At 47.2% G+C, this 25,011-nt stretch overlaps 1 protein-coding gene across 4 annotated transcripts in view; it reads left to right on the forward strand.

Annotated features, from left to right (window-relative positions):
- RGS3 (regulator of G protein signaling 3) overlaps positions 1–25,011 on the forward strand; it is a 139,562-nt gene that overhangs the window by 22,142 nt on the left and 92,409 nt on the right. For 2 of the 4 annotated variants that reach the window (XM_049895057.1, XM_049895059.1), the window contains exons 3-9: positions 388–446; positions 2,567–2,661; positions 4,450–4,518; positions 14,666–14,726; positions 15,903–15,993; positions 16,673–16,728; positions 24,146–24,227. In XM_049895057.1, coding sequence (XP_049751014.1) covers positions 388–446; positions 2,567–2,661; positions 4,450–4,518; positions 14,666–14,726; positions 15,903–15,993; positions 16,673–16,728; positions 24,146–24,227 — 513 coding nt within the window. Of the gene's footprint in view, positions 1–387; positions 447–2,566; positions 2,662–4,449; positions 4,519–14,665; positions 14,727–15,902; positions 15,994–16,672; positions 16,729–17,715; positions 19,521–24,145; positions 24,228–25,011 lie in introns of those variants that run through there. The other 2 variants (XM_049895067.1, XM_049895058.1) reach the window with 2 other exon arrangements.

The raw sequence follows: 25,011 nt of genomic DNA on the forward strand, positions 1-25,011 counted from the left end.
ACTCATAGCAACCCTGTAGGACAGAGTAGAACTGCCCCATAGAGTTTCCAAGGAGCACCTGCTGGATTCAGACCGCTGACCTTTTGATTAGCAGCCGTAGCTCTTAACCACTACACTGCCAGGGATTCCCCTCCTACCTCCTAGAACCTCATTTTCCCCTTTAGATAAGGGGTTGGACTCAATGAATTTTAAGTTCCCTGCAGCTGTCAGATTCAGGGAATTGTACGGGCTGTGTAATGGTTTGGTGAGGGAGCTGTCAGAGTGTGGGAGATGGTGGGACTGGGCTAAATCAGAGAGGAGTTAACATCTAATAGTTGTTATTCAGATTAAGTACCAGGTAATAATCCTTCCCACCCACCCACCCCAACATCTTAATTTTCTGTTTAGTCATAGAAGGCAAAGGCCTGATGAGCAGAGAACCTGGAGTCTGTGATGCCTATGTGAAGGTACATGATGGGGCTGGAGGTGAGGGTGTATATGAGTGGAGTCGGGGATGATGAGGGGCCATCTCACTGAGCTGGGTCCCAAGGTACCAGCACATCTGTGGACCTGGGGCCATTTGAGGTGGCAGTTAGTCTCCCATTTGTTCGGTCACTGGGCATTTATTAGACATTGTGATGAGGCTCTGTCCTTAGCTTGGTACCTGGGGCTTCCTGCCAGAGCTGTAATCTTTTTTTTAAAATAATTCCTTTTCTCCCCCTAAATTTTATTTCTTTTATTGTCGTTGTTGAGTATATACACAGCAAAATACACACCAATTCAATGGTTTCTACATGTACCATTTAGTAGCACTGCTGACATTCGAGTTGTGTAACCATTCTCACTCTCCTTTTCTGAGTTGTTCCTCCCTCATTAACATAAACTCACTGCCCTCTAAGATTCCTACCTAGAGTTGCTGTTGTCAATTTGATCCCATATAGATAGCTCTTAAAAGAGCATAATGCTCAAGGCAGACTTTTTTTTTTTTACTATTTAAGCTAAAGTATTGCTCGGTTTTAAGATGACCTCAGGGGATATTTTTGGTTTAATGGTTTAAAGATTGTCTCAGGGCAATAGTTTCAGGGGTTCATTCACCCTTTATGGCTCCAGAAAATCTACAGTCCATAAGAATTTAAAATTCTGTTCTGAATTTTTCCCCTTTTGATCAGGATTCCTCTATGGAATCTTCGATCAAAATGTTCAGTAATCATAACTGGGCACCATCCAGTTCTTCTGGTCTCATGGCAAAGGAAGCAGCTGTTCGTGGAGGCAGTTAGCCACACATTCCTTATCTTTCTCCTATTCCTGACTCTCCTTCTTCCTTTATTGCTCCAAGTGAATAGAGACCAACTGTTGTGCCTTGGATGGACACTTGCAAGCTTTTAAGACCCCATGCTCTATGCAACAAACTAGGAGGTAGAACAGAAGCACTAAACAGGTTATTAGGCCGATTAACTGGGATGTCTCATGAAACCATGACCCTAAACCTTCAAACCAAGGAACCAAATCCCATGAGGTGTTTGGTTGTACATAAGCAGCCTTAGCAGCTACTCTTCTTTCTGTCGTTGTTGAAAATATATCTATCACACAACTTCTGCCACTTCAACTTTTTACAGGTGTACAACTTATTGACAGCAATTACAATAATCGGCTGTGCAACCCTACCCCTTAATCAGTGTGATTTTTCCATCACCGTTGACTCTTCTTTTAAGAGCTGGAATCTTAAGAGCTACCTTGGTCATCCACGTAGGCGGGCACATTAAGTGTGTACATGACTGAAATCCACAGACATCCCCGTGTCCCCTGTGAAAAGCGACATTTTCTCTTTTCTGTCCCCGAAGCTCTGTACATGAGGAGGCAGAGTGGCCAGGTTCTGGTGGCAGAGTGAAGGGAGAGTATCTAAAGGCTGGGAGACCTGTCTGGGTTGGCCCCTTGCAGTGAAGCCAGATGCCCCATCGGGGCGGGGGCCTACTTTCAGCAAGAACCAAAGGCCAGGAGCCTTCCAGAGTGTGGCATCTGGGTGCCAGATACAGGCCCCAATGCACCACTCTGCATTATTCCCGAAGCCCCCAGGCTGGGTCAGAGGTCCCTGAGGGCAAGGACTTGGCCAGCGGCAGGGCCAAAAGCCTGAGGCAGGGGAAGAATTGGCCCAGGGTGAGAGTATGGATCTGGGGCCTTGACTGAAAGCCGACCTGGAGCCTCCTGTGAAGGGAGCACTCAGAAGCTGACCGGGAACTTAGAAAAGGGGAGGCCCTTTGCTTTTTGGGAAACCTCTCTTTTTCTCTGCTTAGAGGAAGTACAGAGATGATAAAGGTGTACCCCATCTCTGGCTGGGCCTGGGGCACATGGTGGGCCTAGTGCCACCCACTGTGAGGCCCTGTTCTGGCTTCTGATTCCAGTGCCTCTGGCCCTGGGCTCCTAGCTCTTTTCCAGCAGCCAACTGAGGACTCCACTCTGTCCTCTGCAAAGGCTGGTCTGAGGGGCACATGGGAATCCTTTAACTTGGAGGTGAACAGAATCGGCTGGTAGGCTTAGGTGATTACATGGCTACGAGATCAGCTAATGCTTAACTTTTCTCCAATTCAAGATCTCTTTGATCCCTGAAGATAACCGAACACGCCGGCAGAAGACGGAGACTATTCCAGACTGCAGAGACCCAGCTTTCCACGAGCGCTTCGTCTTGTAAGAGTCTGGTGCAGCCAGGCCCTGGAGAGGAGAGGGAAGGAGTGTTTATCTGGAAACAGCTCCGTTTGCCAAATCTAGAGCTAGATCTAAGCAGAAACACAGTGACTTCTAAAGGATGTCTTTGTTTTCTCATTCACTTGTGTCCTTGCGCCAGTGGCACTGGGCCCAGCAGTGAGGTTCACAGTGATAAGGTATCATTTGGCTGGTTCTCACAACCCAAGTGCCCAGCCTGAGGCTGGCAGCCCCTGAAAAGAGTAGGCAGTTTCCCACTGTGCTTTGGGCCAAGCTTTCTCCCTTAGCAGTAGAAGGAATTTTCCAAGCTGAGGGATGTTTTGTACCACCCGCCCCCCCCTTTTTTGAAACTCACTGACCTCTCTGGGCCTCAGCTTCCTTATTTGTAAAATGGGGCTAATAATAGTACCGGCCTCAGAGCGCTGTGAGGTGTAAATGAGACAGTATAACACAATGCCTGGCAGAGCCGTAGCTATGATTGTTGCTGTTGTTATTATTTTCTCCTTTCTCTGAACTCTGGGGCTAGTGGGAAGGTAATGGACATTTTTTCTTTTCCCTATTTGTGAAAATTAATAATATTTTGTTTTTTTCCCCCTAACTACACAGGTTTATTGTAGAAAAATAGAAAATATAGATAAGCAAGAATAACACAATAGAAAACACCCGTGTTCCTACTACTCATGGATACGCCTTGTATTTCTTTTCAGACTGTTAATTTGTGTGAGCGTGTATGTCTGTATGTATATGTGTGTATTTATAGAGATGGAATTGTTCTGTGATACTGTGTTGTAGCCTACTTTATTGTCCTTAACAAAGTAGTATAAACTCTTTTACCTATGTAAACACTCATCTCCCACATTATTTATGTTGTTGTTGTTGTTAGGTGTTTTTGGGTCAGTTCCAACTTGTAGAGGCCCTGTGTATGACAGAATAAAACATGCCCGGTCCTGCACCACCCTCACAATTGTTGCTATGGTTGGGCCCATTGTTGCAGCCATTATGTCAATCCATCTCATTGAGGGTCTTTCTCATTTCTGCTGACCCTCTACCAAGCATGCTGTCCTTCTCCAGGGACTGGAGATATGTAGGTAATGTTTATGCAGATAACATGTTCAAAGTTCGTGAGATGAAGCCTCGTCCTTGCTTCTAAGGAGCATTCTGGCTGTACTTCTTCCAAGATAGACTTGTTTGTTCTTCTGGCAGACCATGGTATATTCAGTATTCTTTGCCAGCACCATAATTCAAATGCATCAATTCTTCTTTGGTCTTCCTTATTCTTTTTCCAACTTTCAGATGCATATGAGGCAGTTGAAAATACAATGGCTTGGGTCAGGTGCACCTTAATCCTCAAAGTGACATCTTTTTTAACACTTTAAAGAGGTCTTTTGCAGCCTATTTGCCCAATGCAGTGCATCGTTTGATTTCTTAGCTGCTGCTTCCATGGGCACCGATTGTGGAAATCCTCGACAACTTCAGTATTTTCTCCATTTATCATGATGTTGCTTATCAGTCCAGTTGTGAGGATTTTTGATTTCTTTACGTAGAGGCGTAATCCATACTGAAGGCTGTAGTCTTTGATCTTCATCAGTAAGTACTTCAAGTCCTCTTCACTTTCAGGAAGACACTATTTATACTATAGTTTGTTTATTTGACCAGCTCCTTGTGGTTGAATATTTAGATTATTTCCAATTTTTTTGGAATTATGACCAGCTCCGTGAGTCTGGCCTGGAGCTCAGCCCTACTAACCCCCTGATTGTCTGATTTACTTCACAGTCCTGTCCAAGAGGAAGATGATCAGAAGCGTCTTCTGGTTACTGTGTGGAACAGGGCAGGTGACTCCAGGTAAGGAGAGTTGCTGAGCTGGAGTGGGGATCTTGCTCTGAGCTAGTGGGAGGCAGCCAGATGATTAACATACAGCAGGGGCCCCATTAGTACTTGTTGGATGGATGAGTGATAGCAGGGACACTAAACTGCCACCTCCAAGTCCCCACCACTCCAGGGGATGCCAAAGATTGTGTTATCAGTGAGCATTTGTTGAGTACTTGGTATAAACCAGGCACCATGGTGGGCACTGGGATGCCAGCGGCTTCTGTTTGGTAATGGGGAGATACTGAAGGGTGGATTCTCCTCTCAGCATGTCTACTGTTCAGTTAGAGACACCGGGCACTGCTTGGAGATAAATTACAGTAACAACATGCACACGCTAAGTTCCCCAGGACTATAAGCTCCATGAACATAGGCCTATTTCTCTCTTGATCACCACTGTACCCAGTGCCTAGCACATAGGTGTTTAGTAACTGTTGGTTGAATGAATAAAGAAATGAAATGAGTAAGAAGGACAATATACATGGAAAAGAGAGAGTTCATTATGGGCTGAGGTGATCAAGGAAGGCTTCATGGAAAATGTGGGATTTTAAAGTTGGGGCAGAGATTAAGAATAAGACAAGGAGAGAAGCCTGGAAAAGGTGTTCCGGGCAGGGGCACAGCATGGGCAAAGACAAGGAAGCAGGAATATGCATAGGAAGCAGGTGGGCTCAGGGTGCCATGAGCGAGGCCAGTTTAGGGTGTGCAGGAGTTTTGTGAAGTAGAATCCAAACAGGCTCATCTTCCAGGCTTCCCAGGACACAGTACAACAGATGCCCTCATTGGTAATTGTGGTTAGTCCGAGTAGGGGAGGTGCACTGAGAAGGTGAGCTGAGAACTGGTTCCTGAGGAAAGGGATGAGAGCAATTGACAGACTGCCTGGGACACAAAGAGACAAAGCCTTGCAGGGCCATTTCTCATGCTGTGGTCTGTTGTGAGCAGCAGGGGTTTGTTCTGCCAGTGCAGCCCAGGAAGTCTGGGAGACTCTGTGGCCAGTAACATTTGTCTGGTAATCACAGGACCAAGTGGTGATTGAAAAAGGGTCCAGATGAATGACAACTCAACTCACCAGCTGAGACCCAGAAAATAATTTTGGGTTGAATGTTTTTTAATTCCCAAAATTTAATTAGCTGGGCACTGGTGGCCCAGTGCTCAAGAGCTCGGCTGGTAACCAAAAGGTCGGCAGTTCGAATCTACCAGCTACTCCTTGGGAACCCTATGGGGCAGCTCTACTCTGTACGGTAGGGTTGTTACGAGTTGAAATTGACTCGATGGCAATGGGTTTGGTTTTGGATTGGTAGTATGCTTTTTAAAGTTGGGTCTTATTCAACCTTCAAAATGAATGATTTGTCTTTTAATAAAACATCTACTTTTAATCATAAAATGATGCTTAGGTACTATAGACCACATCCATTCATTCATTCAGCTGCTATTTCCGGGGTACCAAAGTGGCAGCATTGTTCTAGGTGTTGGGGACAGAGGGGGTCAAATTATACTATCTTGCTCTCAAGGGGCTCACTATAGAGAATTGGGGGTGTCGGTAAGGAGCATGCTGTTAACAATAAGAGCAGTCATTTACTGGGTGCTTGTCTTGAGCCAGAGGTTAACAGTACATTATCTCATTTAATTCTTGTTGTTAGGTGCAGTCCAGTCGATTCTGATTCCTAGCGATCCTGTGTACAACAGGACAAAACACTGCCCAGTCCTGTACCATACGCAAAATTGTTGCTACAGTTGAGCGCATTGTTGTAGCCACTGTGTCAGTCCATCTCGTTGAAGGTCTTCCTCTTTTTTGCTGACCCTCTGCTAAGCATGATGTTTTCCAGGGACTGGTCCCTCTGATAACATGTAAAGTAGTGAGACAAAGTCTTACCATCCTTGCTTCTAATGAGTATTCTGGTTGTACTTCTTCCAAGACAGATTTGTCTGTTCTTCTGGTGGTCCATGGTATATTCTTCACCAATACCATAATTCAAATGCATCAGTTCTTCTTTCGTCTTCCTTATTCTTTGTCCAGCTTTTTCATGCATATGAGGCAATTGAAAATACCGTGGCTTGAATCAGGCACACCTTAGTCCTCAAAGTGACATCTTTGCTTTTTAACACTTTAAAGAGGTCTTTGGAGCAGATTTACCCAATGCAGTATATCATTTGATTTCTGGACTGCTGCTTCCATGGGCATTGATTTTGAAGCCAAGTAAAATGAAATCCTTGACAACTTCAATATTTTCTCCATTTATCATGATGTTGGTTATTGGTCCAGTTCCGATTTTTGTTTTGGTCCAGTTCCGATTTTTGTTTTCTTTATGTTGAAGTGTAATCCATACTGAGGCTGTAGTCTTTGATCTTCATCAGTAAGTGCTTCAAATCCTCTTTGCTTTCATCAAGCAAGGTTATATCATCTGCATACTGCAGGTTGTTAGTCTTCCTCCAGTCCTGATGCGGTGTTCTTCTTTATGTACTCCAGCTTCTCGGATTATTTGATCAGCATACAGATTAAGTATGGTGAAAGAATACTGTCCTGACACATACCTTTCCTAATTTTAAACCATGTAGCATCCCCTTGTTCTGTTAAAACAACTACCTCTTGCCTGTGTCCAGGTTCCTCACGAGCACAAAGAAGTGTTCTGGAACTCCCATTCTTTGCAGTGTAATCCATAATTTGTTGTGATCTGCACAGTCCAATGCCTTTGCACAGTCAATAAAACACAGGTAAACATCTTTCTGATATTCTTTGCTTTCAGCCGAGACCCATCTGACATCAGCAATGATAGCCCTCGTTCCATGTCCTCTTCTGAATCCAGCTTGAATTTTTTTGGCAGTTCCCTGTTGATGTACTGTTGCAATTATTTTTGAATTTTCTTCAGCATAATTTTACTTGCATGTGATATTAATGATACTGTTCGATAATTTCCACATGCCATTGGATCACCTTTCTTTGGAATGGGCACATGTATGGATCTCTTCCTGTTGGTCGCCAGGTAGCTAGCTGTCTTCCAAATTTCTTAGCATAGACAAGTGAGTGCTTCCTGTATTGCATCCATTTGTTGAAACATCTTATTGGTATTTTGTCAGTTCTTGAGCTTGTTTTTTGCCAATGCCTTCAGTGCAGCTTGGACTTCTTCCTTCAGTACCATTGGTTCTTGATCATATGCTACCTCCTGAAATGGTTGAATGTTGACTAATTCTATTTGGTACAGTGTCTTTTTTTGATGGTTATTTGTTGTTCAATGTTTTGCCCATATAATCCTTGAAGACTGCAACTCAAGCCTTGAATTTTTCTTCAGTTCTTTCAGCTTGAGAAATACTGAGCATGTTCTTGCCTTTCTAACTCCAGCTCTTTGCACAATTCCTTATAATTTAATTCTCAGAACACCTAATATGAGTGTGTTTTTATTTTAAGTTTTCAGAAGAGGAAACAATCTGAGAAAGTTTAGTAACTTGTCCAAGGTCACACAGTAAAGAGGAGAGCCAAAATAGGAACCAGGCAGCTGGACCCTGGAGTCTTCATTCTCAACATTCCTGGGCACACAAGCAAAAGGACAGAAGAAAAAGCTAGTATAGTGTACAAGGCCAAGCAGGGCAGGGGTGGAGTGGGGAAGAATCTGCAAGCTTGTTGGTGTTACTGGAAGGTCAAGTACAAAGTGGGGACTCGCTAGAGATACGGTGAAGAGGTTGCCATGAACCAAATCAGATGGCTCTGTAGGTTCTGTTAGGAGCTTGGGTTTTCTTCTAACAGCCGGTGGTTCTTGATCCTGTCTATGCATCTGAATCACGTGGGATGCAGGTGCCCAGATGCTACCTCAGACGATTAAGTCAGAGTCTTCCTGGGTGGGACCTAGGGATCCGCACTTAAATAAGTTCTCAGGGTGATCCTCCCACAGCCAGTTTGGTATTTAGGAATGTGTTTGGCGATGAGGAGCTGGTGAAGGGTTTTCAGCAGGGGAATGAAAAGTCCAGATGTGCATTCAAGAGCTATCATTTTGATAGGCCTGTAAAAGATGGAGTTCGGTTGGGGAGGAATTAGGAGATTCTTGCCATGATCTATGTGAGAGATGATTTGGATAGAGGAAGGTAAACAGATTGAGGGTGTATTTAGGAGATTAAGCTAGTAGTACTGTGAGCCGTGGGAGAAGTTAGGATAACTCCTGGGTAGATGGTGGTGTCCCTAGCTAAGAGAACGTATACTAGATGGGAAGGTGAATTCAGCTTTGGATACAGTGAGATGCAGGAGCCTGGAGAACAGCTGGGTGAGATCAATGCAGGAGGAGGTTGCCTTTACTGACCCGATCTCAGGGAAGGGAGAGCTCTGTGCTAGGATAGTGACATGGGAGCCATCACCACCAAGGCAGTGGCTGGAATTCTGAGCAGGTGAGACCACCCAGGAAGAATAGGGAGTGTCAAGGACCAAGGGCAGAATCATGTCTCTTTTGGGACAGGCAAAGGAAGAGAAAGCCCTGGAAGAGACAGGAGCGTCAGAGAGGCAGAAGGACATCCCCCCGTGAGGGCACTGCGTAGAGGCAAGGATTAGAGCAGGTGCTGGAGGCAGACACCCAACTGTGGGAGGAGCCGCTCTCTGCACTGTGTTCTGGAGCAAGCCGGCAGAGAGCTGCTGGAGAAGCAGCTAGTGAGGCAGTTCACAGTTTTTGGAAAAGCAAGGGAGGCTGGGGAAGGTGAGTCAGCCTGACAGAGGCAGTGTCTCCACTTGTTGCCTATTTTGGGAAACTGCGATTCCTTATTAAACAAAACACAGTTAAACTCGTGGTCACAGTCCCAACCCAAAGTTCAGAGGGACAGAACAGGCTCGGACAGGCTCCCTTTGGGAACAGATGGCCCTGCTGATGCTGTTAACACCACTGAGGCGGCTCAGCTGGGGGCTGGGGGAGGTAGCATAGATCCACTTCTGAACGAGAAGGCCTCTGAGCCAGAGGAGGAAGCAGAGAGATTGCAGGGAACTTCTGCCCTGCTGAACGCTTTCAGATCAAATTGTGCTTCTCAGAGGGACGGACATTCACCTCATCCACATGAAAGACGATTAGGGAAGGAAGGAAACAAGCATTTATTGAACTCTTCTCTGTGCCAAGCACTTTGCATACATTATCTCACTTAATCCTCATAACGGCCCTGAAAGTTAGGAATTATAATAGTCCCTCTCTGGAGGGAAGAGGACACAGAGGTGAAGGAATTTGCCTGAGTTTATAGAACAATGGCTCATATTTACTAAGCATTAACTATGTGTGGACATTAATCTAAGCACATTCCATGCGTTATCTCATTTAATCCTCACAACACCATGTGGGGTAGGTGTTAGTATTGTCTCTCTTTTACAGCTGAGGAAACAGAGGCACAGAGAGGTTAAGTAGCTTGCCCAAGGTAACACAGCCAGGATGTAGTAGAAACAAGATGAGAATCCAGGCAGTCTGGCACCAAGTCCATGTACTTGTAACCAGGTTACAATACGCTTGACCATCTCCAGGGGAGATAAGTGACCCAAAGCCATATTCTTTCTGTCAGTACACTTGTTTCTCAGGCCTTGGCTACTTCTCATAGCATTTATAGTGTAGTTTTATATAAATCTTCAGCTGAATGTGTAGTGGCCACATTCTGAAACCAATAGCAGATAAAACAGAAGCATCTGTTTCACAAATTGTCAGGATCCTTCAAACGATGGCTGTAAAATTTTATTAGAGAAACAAGATGATCTACAGAGAAGCCTGGGGAAGGGCCAGATGATTTTAACCGGTCATGATGCTCACAGAGGGAGCTGAGGAGAACCAGGCCTAGAGAAGTAGGTTTGGCTTAGCTTTGACTTGCGGTGAGGCCGAGGTTAAGTCCCTTTCCTTGTCTGTAAAATGCATTGATCTCTGAGGCTTCTTTCAGCATTGAGGCTCTGTGAGTTACAAAGGTGAGCTATTATTTAAATGTTTAAAAAAATTTTTTAAATACTTCTAAGCATATGCAAGAGTAGAAAGTATCATATAATAAAACTCCATATACCCATCGTCCAGCTTCATCAATTATCAATATCTGGCTAATCTATTTCATCTGTGTCCCCACCTACTTCCCTGCTTTGGTGTGTTATTTTAAAGCAAATCCACTGTGTACATCTCTAAAAGATGACTTTAAAATAATACAACCACAATGCCATTATCACACATAGAATATTAACAGTAATTGGTTAATATCATTGAATATGGAACTGAGCTATTTAAAAGTTCTGTTTGATGATTTGGTAAAAGCCAAACTGAAGCTATCAATCGTATTGTTTTCAGAATTTATGCCAGAAAACAATCTTGGAGAGAATCACAATGTTACATACGAAGTTAAACAAAGATGTATATAATTGAAGAATATACTCTTTTATGCCAGTAGTAATGAAATTTATGGAGGGGTCTGCTTACCGTGTGCCAACGTCCTGGTCAATGGAAGTACATTCTCATTTAATCTGTTTCACAAACACGACCTCACTACCGAGTACAGCTGCCTAATGCTAAAGATCTTGTGACCAGAGGTGGGTACCAAGCCAATGGAAAATAATGAATGGAAAATATGTGTTCATTTTAGGCCATCAAATTAAAAGTAAATTCATTAGATGGCATAACAGAAATAGTTTACTAATAACCAAACCCATTGCCATCGAGTCAATTCTGACTCATAGCGACCCTACAGGACAGAGTAGAACTGCCCCATAGGGTTTCGAAGGGACAGATGATGGATTTGAACTGCTGACCTTTTGGTTAGCAGCCTGAGCTCTTAACCACTGGGCCACCAGGGCTCCGGGAATAGTTTAAGTCCCCTTAATACCTGTTGCTGATGAGTCGATTCCTACTCATAGTAACCCTACGGGGCAAAGTAGGACTGTCCCATAAGGTTTCTAAGGCTGTAATTTTAGCAGAAGCAGATTGCCACATATTTCTCCTGCAGAATTGCTGGTGGGTTCAAACCACTGACCTTTCAGTTTGCGGCCGAGCACTTTAACCACTGCACCACCAGGGCTCCTTAAGGCCACCTGGAGAGAGAATTAAAGTGCATTTCCAAAAAATAATGTGTTTTCATCTTGCAGCATGTCTCCCGCCCTGTGCTCAAAAGTAACTTGAATCCATGTATGCTCCAGGAAGTCTTACCTCTGATCATTTGCAGTGGCTATTCCCTCTGCCTTAAATGCTCTTCCTCTCATTGTCTCTGGCTAAACTTGTTACACCTTCTTTGAGCCCTAAACTACCTCTTGCCTCTTGGAGCTTCCAGTGTTTGTTGCCTGCACTGTTCATCTGTCAATCTCACCCTGTCTTGTAACATCCCATGTATTGCTGTCTTGAACTGCTATTTAAATCCCTAAACATCTTGTTTCCTTAGCACGGCAGCAGCTTCTTGCCCAGTGGCTGCCGATCATAGGCCTGATGGATTCATCCATTCGTCAAGGCTTTATTGAGCGCACCATGCCCTGAGCTCAGGGCTTGACATTCAGAAGTAGCTAGGGCTTGGTCCCTGAGCCTTTGGACCTAGCAAAATTTCAGGCAGTGCTCAGGGTGAGTGCTAGTTTCCGTGTTTAAGGACTGACCCCATGGTATATTGCCATGTACTCAGGTTGCGTGTGAAAGAAGTCTTTCTTCCTCCAAAGAGCTTTCAAAAGCTGACTTACGTAGCTAATTGAAGAACACTTAGGTTTCTGATTATGAACATTAATTGTGACAATTTACTCTGCCTGAGTTATCATGAAATCATTGGAGGCTCCTTAGCAGGAAGCAAAGCTCAGGGACGCCATTAACCATTTAACATTCTCTAAGCACACCAGGGAGGAAACCCTGGTGGCATAGTGGTTCAGTGCTATGGCTGCTAACCAAGAGGTTGGCGGTTTGAACCCACCAGGCACTCCTTGGAAACTCTGTGGGGCAGTTCTACTCTGTCCTCTAGGGTTGCTATGAGTCAGAATTGACTCGATGGCAACAGGTTTGGCTTTTTTTTTTTAAGCACTGGGGAAGGATCCCTGGTGGCACAGTGGTTAAGTGCTTGGTTGCTAACTGAAAGGTTGGTGGTTTGAACCCACCAGCCGCTCCTCAGGAGAAAGATGTGGCAATCTGCTTTCGTAAAGATTACAGCCCTGAAAACCCTATGGAATAGTTCTGCTCTGTCTTACGTGGTCTCTGTGAGTCGGAAATCGACTCAATCGCAATGGATTTTTTTGGGGGGTGACTTTTTTGTCTTAGGACCTTGGTCTGGAACCTTCTTAGAACTGCTGTTCTTTTTTTTAAATATATTTTATTTATTTTGTTGTTGTTGAGAATATACACCCCAAAACATTAACCAATTCAACAGTTTCTATATGTACAATTTATTGACATTGATTACGTCCTTTGAGTTGTGCAGCCATTCTCACCCTCCTTTTCTGAGTCGTTCCTCCCTCATTAACATAAACTCATTGCCCCTTAAGGTTCCTATCTAATCCTTCCAGTTGCTGTTGTCGATTTGATCCCATATAGATCGTTCTTAAAAGAGCATAATGCTCCAGGCAGACCTTTTTTACTGCTTGGTTTTAAGATGATCTGGGGGATATTTTTGGTTTAAGGTTTAAAGATTATCTAGATTATCTCAGGGCAGTAGTTTCAGGAGGGGTTCATCTATCCTCCATGGCTCCAGAAAGTCTACAGTCGCTGACAATTTGAAATTCTGTTCTGGATTTTTCCCCTCTTGATCAGGATTCTTCTATGGAATCTTTGATCAAAATATTCAGTAATGGTAGCCAGGCACCATTCAGGCAAAGGAAGCAGTTTTTCATGGAAGCAATCAGCCACACATTCCGTATCCTCCTCTTATTCCTAACTCTCCTTCTTCTTCTGTTGTTCCAAGTGAATAGAGACCAATTATTGTGCCTTGGATGGCTGCTTGCAAGCTTTTAAGACCCCAGGCACTACGCAACAAACTAGGAGGTAGAACAGAAGCACTAAACAGGTTATTAGGCCAGTTACCTGGGGCAGCCCATGAAACCATGACCCTGAACCTCCGAACCAAGCATCCAAATCCTCTGAGGTGTTTGGTTGTATATAAGCAGCCTCAGCAGCTACTCTTTCTTTTTTGGTCATTGTTGTAAATATATCTATCACACAACTTTTGCCAATTCAGCTTTTTACAGGCGTACGACTTATTGACAGCAATTATCATAATCGGCTGTCCAACCCTGTCCTTAATCAATGAGATTTTCCCGTCACCATTAACCCCCCTTTCCCTCTCCCTCCTGCCCCTGGTAACTACTAATAAACTTTGGTTTCCATACAGTTGCCTTTTCTTGTCTTTTTATTTAAGTGAGATCTTAAAATATTTGTCCTTTTGTGATTGGCTTATTTCGCTCAGCATAATGTCTTCAAACGCCATCCATATTGTAGCATGTATCAAGACTTCATATGGTAGTTCTATTTTTAGTATTTTGAACTGTTACACTGTTTTCCGCTGTACTATTTTGCATTTCCACCAGCAACGAGTAAGGTTTCCAATTTCCCCACATCCTCACCAACATTTGTTATTTTCTGTTTTGTTTTTTTTTTTTTAATCTTAGCCATCCTAGTGGGGGTAAAGTGGTGTTGCATTGTGGTTTTGATTTGCATCTCTCTGATAGCTAATGATGCTGAGCATTTTTTCGTGTGTTTGCTGGGCATTTGAATGTCCTCTTTGGTGAGATGTCTGTTCAAGTCCTTTATTTCATGATTGGGTGGCACAAAGCTTCTTGAGCCTGAGGTCTCATAAATTTTCTCCTCAATTGAACATAATGTGGGAGCTGAAATTTCCTGTGGAGACCAGCTCTTCAAATCTACTCAGCACCAGAACAGTTGAAAGCTGCGACGTCAGTCAGAGCTTCTGTGATTGGTGGAGATTGTGCTGCACAAAGGCATAGGGTACTTGGGTTTCCAATGGGAGGGGAACCAACAGAGCCTCAGCTTTCCCCTCTGTAAAATGGAGATGATAATTCCCCTCTGGCTGACTGACGAAGTTGGAAGAATCAAATAAGATGATGCAAGTAAAAGTGCTTTGTAAATCACAATGCGACAGGCAAACCTGATACTATACCTGATAATCGGTCTCCCTCCGATGTAGCCCAGTGAGAAGGTGCTAACTCAGGCCTCTGCTGTTCTTCCAGACAGAGCAGACTTATCGGCTGCATGAGCTTTGGGGTGAAGTCCCTCTTGACTCCGGACAAGGTGGGTCCTAGGGAAGCTTCTGGTGGGATCATCCCACTGGGATAGGCAAGAGCCTTTCTCTGGAAGCCCTTGGGCAGAGCCTCTGTCTGTGAGATGGTGCTCCACTCAGACAGGTGCCCAGCGCCCTGAATAACCACACTGTGTTTGTTATGTGCCTGACTGAGGAGGGCTTGGGTCCCTTTCTTGGTTCGCTCTTACCTGAGAGCAGTTGTCAGGTGGTCCAAAGTCCTCCCAGAAGGCTCTGAGTCTGTCGTCTGCCAGTAAGGGCACTGGCAGGTTCCTCAGCGTTCAGAGCACTTCTGGGCCTGCCCTGGAGGAGAAAGACCAGGTGCTTCTTATGGTCTGCTCCAGGGTACCTTGATGTTGTCTACCAGGTCTTATGTTTCTGGGTCTAGCATGGGCTCAGGGATGGAGGGAGCAGCACCATCCTCTACCGAGCTTTCCCTCAGGCTGGGTGAGGCTCCATGGGATCTAAAGAATGCTTCCTTTGAGTGGCAAGTCTGTCATCCATCTCCACTCTGCACTGCCCTCTGAAATGGGAGGATTTTGAGCAGGGGAGGGATGCTCTCCTTTTGCACACCCTGGGAATGTCCTAATGGCCTGCTGCATGGAGTTGCCATGTGGCCTTGCTACCCAGCTTTGTCTTCTGGTGGTAAAATCTGGGGGCAAGGTGACTGAGGACCCTTAACCCATGTGTGGATCCCAGTTATCTTCTCTTAGCTCCAGCCTCAGCTTCATTCCCTGGGGAGAAAATGTTCTCCCATGGGGACTGCTCAGGAGCTTCAGGGTGTCTACTTTCTTGTCTCCCTTCTGTTCTTTTAACAAACACTTATTGAGCTCCTATGGTATACCAGGCCCAGTGCTAGGCACATCAAGGAGCCTGTTCATAGCCTGTAGGGGAGGCAGGCATGCAAATAGACGGTTGTCCTCCAGGGATAAGAGGCCGTGGGAATTCGGAGCAGGGGAGGACGAGCTCTGCCTGGAGCATCAGGGAGGGCTTCCTGGAGGTGCAGATATGGGAGACTTCAGGGCACAGAGGCTGGAATGTCTGTTTCTACAGAGATGCCACTCCCTAGGGAGGGTCTTCAGCTGCTGCTTTTTGTGGGGGTTGGTGATGGACTGACCTGTGCCTTCTGCCGCCTTTATCTGAGCACATCACCTTTTCTCTCATGACAGGAGATCAGTGGCTGGTACTACCTTCTTGGGGAGGACCTGGGCCGGACCAAGCACCTGAAAGTGGCGAGGCGGCGGCTGAGGCTCCTGAGAGGTGCATACATACCGCCTTCAGCTTTTGCCTGCACACGCTTCCCTCCCTAAGCTCTCCCTTCCCCATCTGGGTAGTGGCATCAGCCCCTGTGTTTTGTGGCACTTGTCACCCCAGGCTGTGATCAGGCTGCAGGGTCCAGGGACGATTCCTCACGAGCAACCGGCAGAATGCAGGCTGCAGGAAACCTCGTACCTGTGACACCTTTATTTATCTGGTTGGACTCTCCTAGGGGAGGGTTACAGGCCTGACTCCACGTGGTTCAGCTTCCTCCACCCCTCACTGATGGAGAGCTGGGCTCAGAAACTTCTGGAATGGCCCCATCCCAGGCTTGGTGATCTCAGGGATTCCCTCTGGACAGCCTTGCATCACAGAGCAAACTCTGGATCAGAGATCCAGTTCTTGCCTATACCTATTAACAGTGGGTTTTAGACCCTGTCATGAGTCCTAAGGCCCAGGACTTGGATTTTACACCCTCTTCAGTTCTGTCTTTCCTACGCATGTAGCCCTGGCTCCAGAACCCCTACCTGGGCTGAGCCTCGGGCATCCTCACACCCTGGAGGCCAGAAGTGGCCTAGGCAGCCATATGGGCCTGTGCCTTCAGCCCTGTCCTCTGGATGGCCTGTGGAATGGTCCCATCATGTCAGCAGAAGGTTTCTGACTCTGCTCTGTTACCTTCCAGACCCACTGCTGAGAATGCCAGGAGGCTGGGACATGGAGAATGGAGACAAACTCCAGGTATGTGGGGACAACCATGGGTGGGGCTGACAGTACCCTTGATTTATCATCCCTTGCATCTATCAATCTCTTGGCCCAGGAGATCCCCAAGCAGGGCAGCATTTGGCGTCTGAGACTTGGGTTCATCTGGTGCTTAGAAACCCAGCCAGTCATGGATGCCGAAGGGTCTTTCTTGACTTTCCTAAGGCGTGCTATAGTAAATGAGTGCTTGTCTTGGGTTGTTCAAGGTCAGGGAAGGGGTGAGGAGGGAGCTGGCCCCATCTGCGGATGGAGGAGCCTGGACCTTACGGACCTTCAGTCTCTCGAAACCAAGCCCTCCCCTTTGCACAGGCTCCCTCCGGCTCCTTGCTTCCCCTGGCACTGTGGCTGGACTACCCCTTCAGGTTAAGACCTCCTGATGTCAGGGAGCAGCCATAATTCTGAACCTGAGACCATTAGGAGTCTTTACCTAGGGATTTGGGAGATTTCAAAATTCATTCTGTCCCTTTGCAGGGCATGGCTGGTGATCCATGGTTTTCTCTAACAACTAAGAGATGGAAAAACAAAATCCCAGTGATTTTGCTGGGTGCTGTTATGTTATTTTTTATTAAATCCTCACCGCCACCTCTGAAGTGGTGCTTACTTCCCCATTTTACAGACAGGAGGGTCATACTAGGTTCAGAGACATTAGGTCAGTCTAAATGGCCACACAGCCAGCAGTGCTGGAAGCAGGACCTGAAGCAAGGTCTGTTGGACTCCCAAGTGTACTACACCATGCCACCTCCTGGATGTGACCCAGTTGGGAAGATATGACATTGATATTTTCAATAATAATATCTTGCAGTCTTGTATATAGGTATATTATAATCCACAAAACATATTCCTTTTAATTTAGTTAATTCATTTATTCGCTCACTCATTCATCTGTTAAATATTTATGGACACCTGCATAGGCCAGGCCCTGTGCTGGGTGCTGGGATGCAACTGCAAACAAGCCCAAGATCCCAGCCTTCATACAGCTCACAGTCTAGAGCTGTGCTGTCCAGTATGGTAGCCACTGGCTACCTGTGGCTATTGAGCGCTTGAAATGTAGGGCTATGGAAGTGAATTTTAATTTAATTCATTGAAATTTACCTCGCCATGTGTAACTAGTGATTACCGTACTGGTGGGTGCAGTATTAGAGCAACTTGCCAGGTCTGTGGCTCTGTTACCCCAGCAGGAGGTTATAGAAGCTTTCCTCTGGCCTCAGGGTTGTTGCTACAAAGACATCTTTCTCTCTCTCTCCATTCTTGCTGAGCAGAGCAAGGACGGTGACCAGGGAGTCTACTGGGTGATTTGTGAGGGTTACAGGGACATCGACACAGCAAGTTTCTAGCTGCGTTAGGAAAGTCCTGTTTTATGGTAGATTCTGCACACAGGCCCTGGGGCCTCTGGGACAGCGTGCTGAGGTGCACTTGCTTTCCTAGTTTTACACACTCAGAGATGTCAGGAGGCTCAGCAAATTGGGGGTGATTGTCAGAGGCTTAGCTGGGGCTGGAGGAGAGGTCACCTTTCAACTCCTTCATTGTGCAGATGGGGACATGGAGGCCCTGCCCATGGTCACACAGCAACCAAAGTGGGGCTGGACCAGGGGTCATTCTGGTATCAAGGATGCAAGTGGGTGGGCTTCAAAGGGGTGCAAGAGGGAAGAGGCCCACCATGTGATGCTCTACGCAGTGGGATTCTGGGGCCACAAGTCAGGAGACAAGGCTTCTGGTGCCAGCAGTGCCGCTACCCTGCTGTGTGATCTGATCCTCTCCAGGCCTCAGTTTCTTCATTTGTAAAATGAGGAGGCTGAGTCATCTGATGTTTTGGAAATCCTTTTTAGCTTTGACATTACAGGCTACATACCAGCATATTCTTAAGGCAGCCCAGATATGTGAATGAGGAAACTGACTTTTAAGTTGCTTCTGAGGCAGGCAGGTCCTGTGTCCACAAATGCTTTATGTTCCTTGTCTTAAGGTTGGGCTGTCTATGGGTGCAACCCCCATGGCATCCATGGGTTCTTTTTTTTTTTTATTGTGCTTTAAGTGGAAGTTGACAAATCAAGTCAGTCTCTCATACAAAAATTTATATACGCCTTGCTATATGTTCATAGTTGCTCTGCCCCTAATGAGACAGCACACCGCTTCCCTTCACTCTCTATTTTCGTATCCATTTGGCCAGCTTCTGACCCCCTCTGCCCTCTCATCTCCCCTCCGACAGGAGCTGCCAACATAGTCTCATGTGTCTGCTTGATCCTCATGGATTCTTTAGGCTGGGTTAGCCTCCCACATTTGCTACCGGGGACCCTGGGACTGGCAGGGGGAGGTGGCGTTGTTATAGAGTGGGTGTGTTTTCTGCCTGGGTTCTCATCCAGCGAGGGGTGTTTGTGAGAACATTGGAAGCACAAAGTGGCCCATGGCGGAGAATGCAGCCAGAACAAAGGCGCCCTCTCCCCGCCGGGGCCTGGGGAATACTAACTAGTTGACAGGAATTTTAATATAAAACTCTCCCTCTTCCTTGTCATTCTGAGGTTTCAGGAAGCCTTCAGGCTTATCGTGCAGAGGCAAACAGCGCAGACAGGGCTTGGGGAGGTGAGAGGTGATTTCCTGCCATTCTTCTACGGGGCGGGCTTCCCAGGGCGGTCATGCCAGGCTGACGGGGCGCAGTACGGGCTCCCGCTGCTGGGGGAGAGCTGGGTTTTCATGGGGCGGCAGCCAAGACGGGACCCGCAGCCATGAACCGCTTCAATGGGCTCTGCAAGGTGTGTTCGGAGCGACGCTACCGCCAGGTGGGTGCTTGGCCCCTTGGGAGATCACGGTGGGGGCTCAATGAGCAGGACTCCTCTCCACACACGGCCGTTCTTAACTCCCCAGATCCCTGTGTGGGACCATTTTGATCTAGTAGGAGGGTAGAGGCAGGAGTTGGACCCAGGGTCCAGCCGGCTACCACCACCCCTTTCCAGGGGGAGATGAGACCCACCTCTGTGAGTTGTCCTAACCACTGACTGGGTGGAGTCCTAGGAGAGGTTATCTTATTCTCTTCGTTTTTATTTGGGAGGATGTTTAAGGAGATATCCCTAGGCTGAGATTGGAAATGTCTTGGTTGCTGAGCAGCTGGGTGTTTCTGGAGGGGGTTTGGTATATTTGCTAACTTGATCCCGTACTTCTGTTGGGGTGGCATTGCCTGCCTGTTCTGTATTCTCTCTGTGTGTGTGTGTGAGATGTGTTTTTGTTTGTGTTGGTGGCTGCTTGCATGTGAGGTACAATGTTTCGCTGTACCTGTGTGCATACATTGTTTCCCTTCTCTGTAGCCCTGGTGCCTTGAGGTGCCTCAGGATTCCTTTGCCTTTGGAGCCCAGCTTCCTTAAGAGGGTTTGACCTCTCAGGCTCCAGACTTGGAATGTGGGGCAGAGTGGGGTGGAGAGCGATGATCCAGTTAGCCCCCTAAGCCCCTTCTGGAACTGTGATGGAGCATTTTTTTTTCTTATGAAAAAGGGATGGAGTCAGGGAGGGTGAAGGCAAGAGATGTCCAGTTTTGGGAATGTCTAAGCTGGAAGGAATCTCAGAAACGGTCCTGATTTTTAAAATACAGAAAAATCTTTCTGCATGTTTTAGCGACCAGATGGTAATCTGGGTCACTGACTCCTTCCCACATGCAGTGCTTAGGTCCCAGAGAGATGACCAGAGGGGCCCCCTGCCCCCAAGCACCCACCTGCTATGGGGCCCCAGTGTTCTTCCCCCAGCCTTCCACAGCTCTCAGGTCCTGCCTTGCCACCCCACTGTGCTCTCTGCTCTCCCTCCCTTCCCCCCCACCCCCCCGCTCCAGTCCAGAGCAGCCCCTGGGACATCAGCAACTGGGCAGAGTAGTGAGGCAGAGAGAACACTAAATGAGCAGTCTAGAAGTCCCTGGTCACCCTGGGACTCTGGGCCAAAAGACCAGGGCATGATTGGGTGTCAGATTGGGACCAGGTGTGAGTGCGATCTGGACCTGGGGATTTGGGGACCCAAAGCTCAAGACAGATCCTGGGTTAGAAACCAGTGCAGTGTGCAGTGTGGCGAGCACCAGCTTTTTGTCAGACCTGGGCTCAAATCTAGCTCTGCTCCTCCTTAGCTGTGACTCTTGAACAAGTCACTTTACCTGTCTGATCTTCAATTTCCTTGTCAGGAAAATAGGGATAATATCCAGTGAAGATGCTGTGAGAGTCAATGAGCTGATGTGTATGAAGTAACTGGCACAGTGTCTGGTATGTACATGTATGTACATCTAGGTAAATCAATAAATGGTGGCAGTCGGGGTTGAAATCTAAGCATGACAGAGGATCAGAGACCAGGTAGGAGAGCAGAAATGAGGTGCTGGCACAGTGAGACCTGGGAGCAGTGACAGTTCCTGCAAGAACCACCCCCAGGAAGGGCAGCCTCTGTCAGGAGCAGTGAAGTCTCAGACAGGGGCAGGGCTGCTCCCCTCATCTCCTGAACCGGAGGGCTCAGACCTGGGGCCTGCCACTTTTTCCCTTCTGGCTTCGGTTTCCTTCTCTGTAAAATGGGCATTCTAAAACTAGCCCTGCATTCCTCTCAGGGCTAAAGTGACCATCAGGAACCTTGGACAGAATCCAGCTAATGTGGCCGTTGCTCACAATGGATGGAGCGTAATTTTGCTTCCTTCACCGAATCACGCTCCCTCACAGAGCCAGATGAACTTGCTCCCTGACACCCTCTCCTCTTCCCTCCTCCCACCCCCACCTGGGTTGGACTGCTGTTTGGGTTGGCTCTTCTGAGGTTGGTGCTCAGGAATGGGGAGGGGACTCCAGTCCACAGTCCCACCTGGATGAGGGGGCCAGGGTGTGGGCAGGGGAGGCTCTTTTGCTGGAGCACACTGCTTCTCTCGAGAGTCAACTCTGGGGCTGGTGCCCAAAGTTTTAGCACTGAGCCCTGGTGTGCTGGGATCTGTTTTCCAGAGCCAACACCCCAGGCAGGAAGGGCTGTGGTCTCTTGGTGGGTTAGGACTTGGGGAGTGCTAGAAAGGCTTTGGAATTCTAGCTTCTGCTTGGGTCGAGAGGTGGGTTGCGTGGCCCCATAAAAATTCCCAGCTTGTCCCACGGAGTGGACCAGGCTTCTGACATCTTCCCCTTGGCCTTGGGCTGGGCCTGACAACTAGTAGTCCGTCCTCTCCTCCAGCTTTCCGCACTCACTCCAAGGTTTGTTTTTCTTTCTTTCTTTCCATTTTTTTTTCTCTTCCTGTCTTAGCTGCGTGTTTTCCCAGAATTCTTATGGGAACGGGGTATTTTCCTGCCCCCTCCCCCTTCCCCTTGTCTGTCAGATTTCCTGTTTTACAAACTTGCTTTGAATTTAGGCCCAGGGCTGGTGGGAAGCAGAGCCTCAGGAGCCCTGGCAGCTTCCAAGAGCCTTGGTCACCCTGGGCCCCCTCTCCCTCCCCTTCCTCATGCCTAACCTTTGGGACAGCCTGCAGGTGAGTGCCAGGCACCCAGCCCTGAAGGAACAACCCTTAAGGGAGGAGACACAAGTCTCCCGACAAGGCCTGCCCTTGACCTTCTCCAGGACTGCTGAGCTGGCTTCTTCCTCAACCTGCCTGGGACACCCTCCCCGATGCCTCATCAGGCCCTCTCCAAGTCCCAGTTCTTCTAGGGGGTCTCTTAGAACCCCTTTTCTGACTTTTCCTGCCCTTAATTCTTCAGCTCTCATCCAAATGTTCCCAGTGACCTTGAATTGCTCTTTGGCTGGGCAGGGGCTGGGCTTCTGTACCCCCACCCAAAGCCTAATAGGGGGCAGCTGCAGAGGAGGGGAGTGTGCAGCAAGACTGGACTGACCTGAGCCAGCAGACCCCACTGTACCTTGACAGTTTCCTTCTGCTGATGGGACCCTGCTGACCGGCCTCATTCACTTAGCCTTGCCGAGTCCCTACTGTGCACTAAGTGTGGAGCCCAAAGTCAAAGCTCTTAAAATAAAAAGTTTTTATTTTACTTAATTAAATAAGTATTTTATTTAATTTTTGGTGAAGGTATACATAGCAAAACATGTATCAATTCAATTTCTACAAGTACAATTGGTTTTGGTTACCTTACTTTCTCCATGTAACATTGGTTACCTTCTTCAAATCGTGTTGCCTTTTCTCAATATCCTTTTCCAAATTGTTTCACCATAGTCAGCACGAATTCACTGCCTCCTGAGCGTCTTATAAAACCTTTCAAGTTGCTGTTGTCAGTTTGATCTCATATAGGTAATTCTCTAAAAGAATACAATGCTCAAGGTATGCATTCTTTTCTAATTAAGCCAAACTACTTTTTGGTTTAAAGATGACTTCAGGAGATATTTTTGGCTTAAGGTTTAAAGATTTTCTCAGGGCAATTGTTTCGGAAGTCTTCCAGTCTCAATCTCTGGGTGTCCCCAGAGATTTTAGATTTCATGAGCATTTGTAGTTCTGTTTCACATTTTTTCCCCTTTTGATCAGAATTCTATTGAACCTAAAGTCAAAACACTTTTGTCTGTATTCCCAAGACAGTCCTCACACTGTATTCTAGCGCTTGCTGTGGAGAGGTCTGTGTATGCTCGTGCCCCTCTAGGAGTCAGAGATCAAGGCTTCATGCCTCTGTACCTCAGCAAACCTGACATGTAGTAGAGTCTCCATAAATGTACTGCATTGAAAAGAACATCCAGATGGCAGGGCCCTTCCATGGGACTTCTGAAAGTAGAGGTTGTGAACCTGCTGTGCACATGGGCCTGAACAGGCACAGTAGGTCAGTGACTTAGGTCAGGTTTAGCGGAGGCCTATCTGTGCCCCTCGCCTGGAAGCCTTGAAAGCCCTTACCGAATGCCTGTGACACTAGAAATGGACTGCCTGGAGAACCCAGCACTCTTTCCCTGACCCTTGGCCTGAGATTGTGAATGTGTGTCTCTGTCTTCCAGCCTTGTGTTCTGAGAGGACAGCAACTAGATCTGCTTTGTCTATGGGCTCCAGCCCTCAGCACAGGGTCAGCACTGGGCTGATGCTCTGTGAACCTCTGGGGAGGCAGGAATGGACTGAAGCAGTCAGTGGGTCATAGGCAAGGTGGAGATGGGCAGGTCCAGTGGGCCCCTTTGGACAGGGCTGGACTGCATGTTTGCCAGGACTGAGGAAGGTGAGCTTTACCTTCTCAAGGTTCTGTACCAGGCCCTCCCCACATTGGCCTGGGGCTCTCTCCTGAGCTCTCACATTCCTACTTGGCTCACACTCCAGTTCTCAAGATGCCTGGGCTGAGATAGGGACACCAAAAGGCCAGCTGGCTTACTTCTTGGCTCTAGTTCCTCAGAGAGGAGGGCGGCTCCAGGATGGGGCCTGTGGGCTCCCAATCTTGGAGGCGCAGAGGCAGTGCCATGGCCTTGTGGCTTCTGGAAATAACTGGACAGGGCTGTGTCCTAGATTACCATCCCAAGGGGGAAGGACGGCTTTGGCTTCACCATCTGCTGCGACTCTCCAGTCCGAGTCCAGGCTGTGGATTCAGGTAAGTGAGTGACTTGGGTGATGCCCAGCCCCCCTTACCCGTCATACACCTGGGCTTTGCAAACAGAGGTTAGAACTGAACAGGGGTCCCCAAACTGGAGCAGTGTCCTGGTTTTTCAAAATGAAAAGAATAATATTTTTAAATGACCACAGACAAAACTGAGGTTTATGAAAATATACCCACTCTCTTTTTATCAAAATGAAAATAAGTTTTTATATTTTGGCTCCCAGTCATTTTGAACAGGAACTAAACCTATATTTTCAGTAATGACTGCATGGGAAAATGAGAGTTTTTTATGAACCCTGTTTGGAATTGGTCTTTTATTCTATTCCAAGCCAGATTAGCACTTAAAATAGTTATTCCTCCCTACTTTTCAGAAATAAAAGACTTCTCTTAATCACAGAGTGGGCATCTTAAGGGCAGAAGACAGGGCTTAGTATCTGGGTATCCCCAGAGCCTACATGGGCCCCGGGGCATGAGGTTAGTGCTCAAGGAATGAATGAGGTATGTGAGCCTGGCAACAAGGAAGGGCTCTTCGTGGTGAGGAGGCCCCCGGGAGAGGGGGAAGGGGCTTGAGTGGAGGGTGGGCAGCAGAGAGGTGAGCCAGCCCTAGGGCGAGGCAGCCGGGAGGTGGTGAGGGCAAAGGCCCTGAGAGCCACCAGGTCCAGCCCCTCACTTCACAGATGAAGAGATGAGAAGGGCAGTCCTTGCCTGAGGTTACCATGGAGGCAAAGGACTCAAGTCTTGTAGGGGGTCTCGGGCTTCAGGAGCCCCTGAGTGGCTT

This window comes from Elephas maximus, chromosome 9 (genome assembly GCF_024166365.1).
Source record: "Elephas maximus indicus isolate mEleMax1 chromosome 9, mEleMax1 primary haplotype, whole genome shotgun sequence".
Taxonomy (NCBI): domain Eukaryota; kingdom Metazoa; phylum Chordata; class Mammalia; order Proboscidea; family Elephantidae; genus Elephas; species Elephas maximus.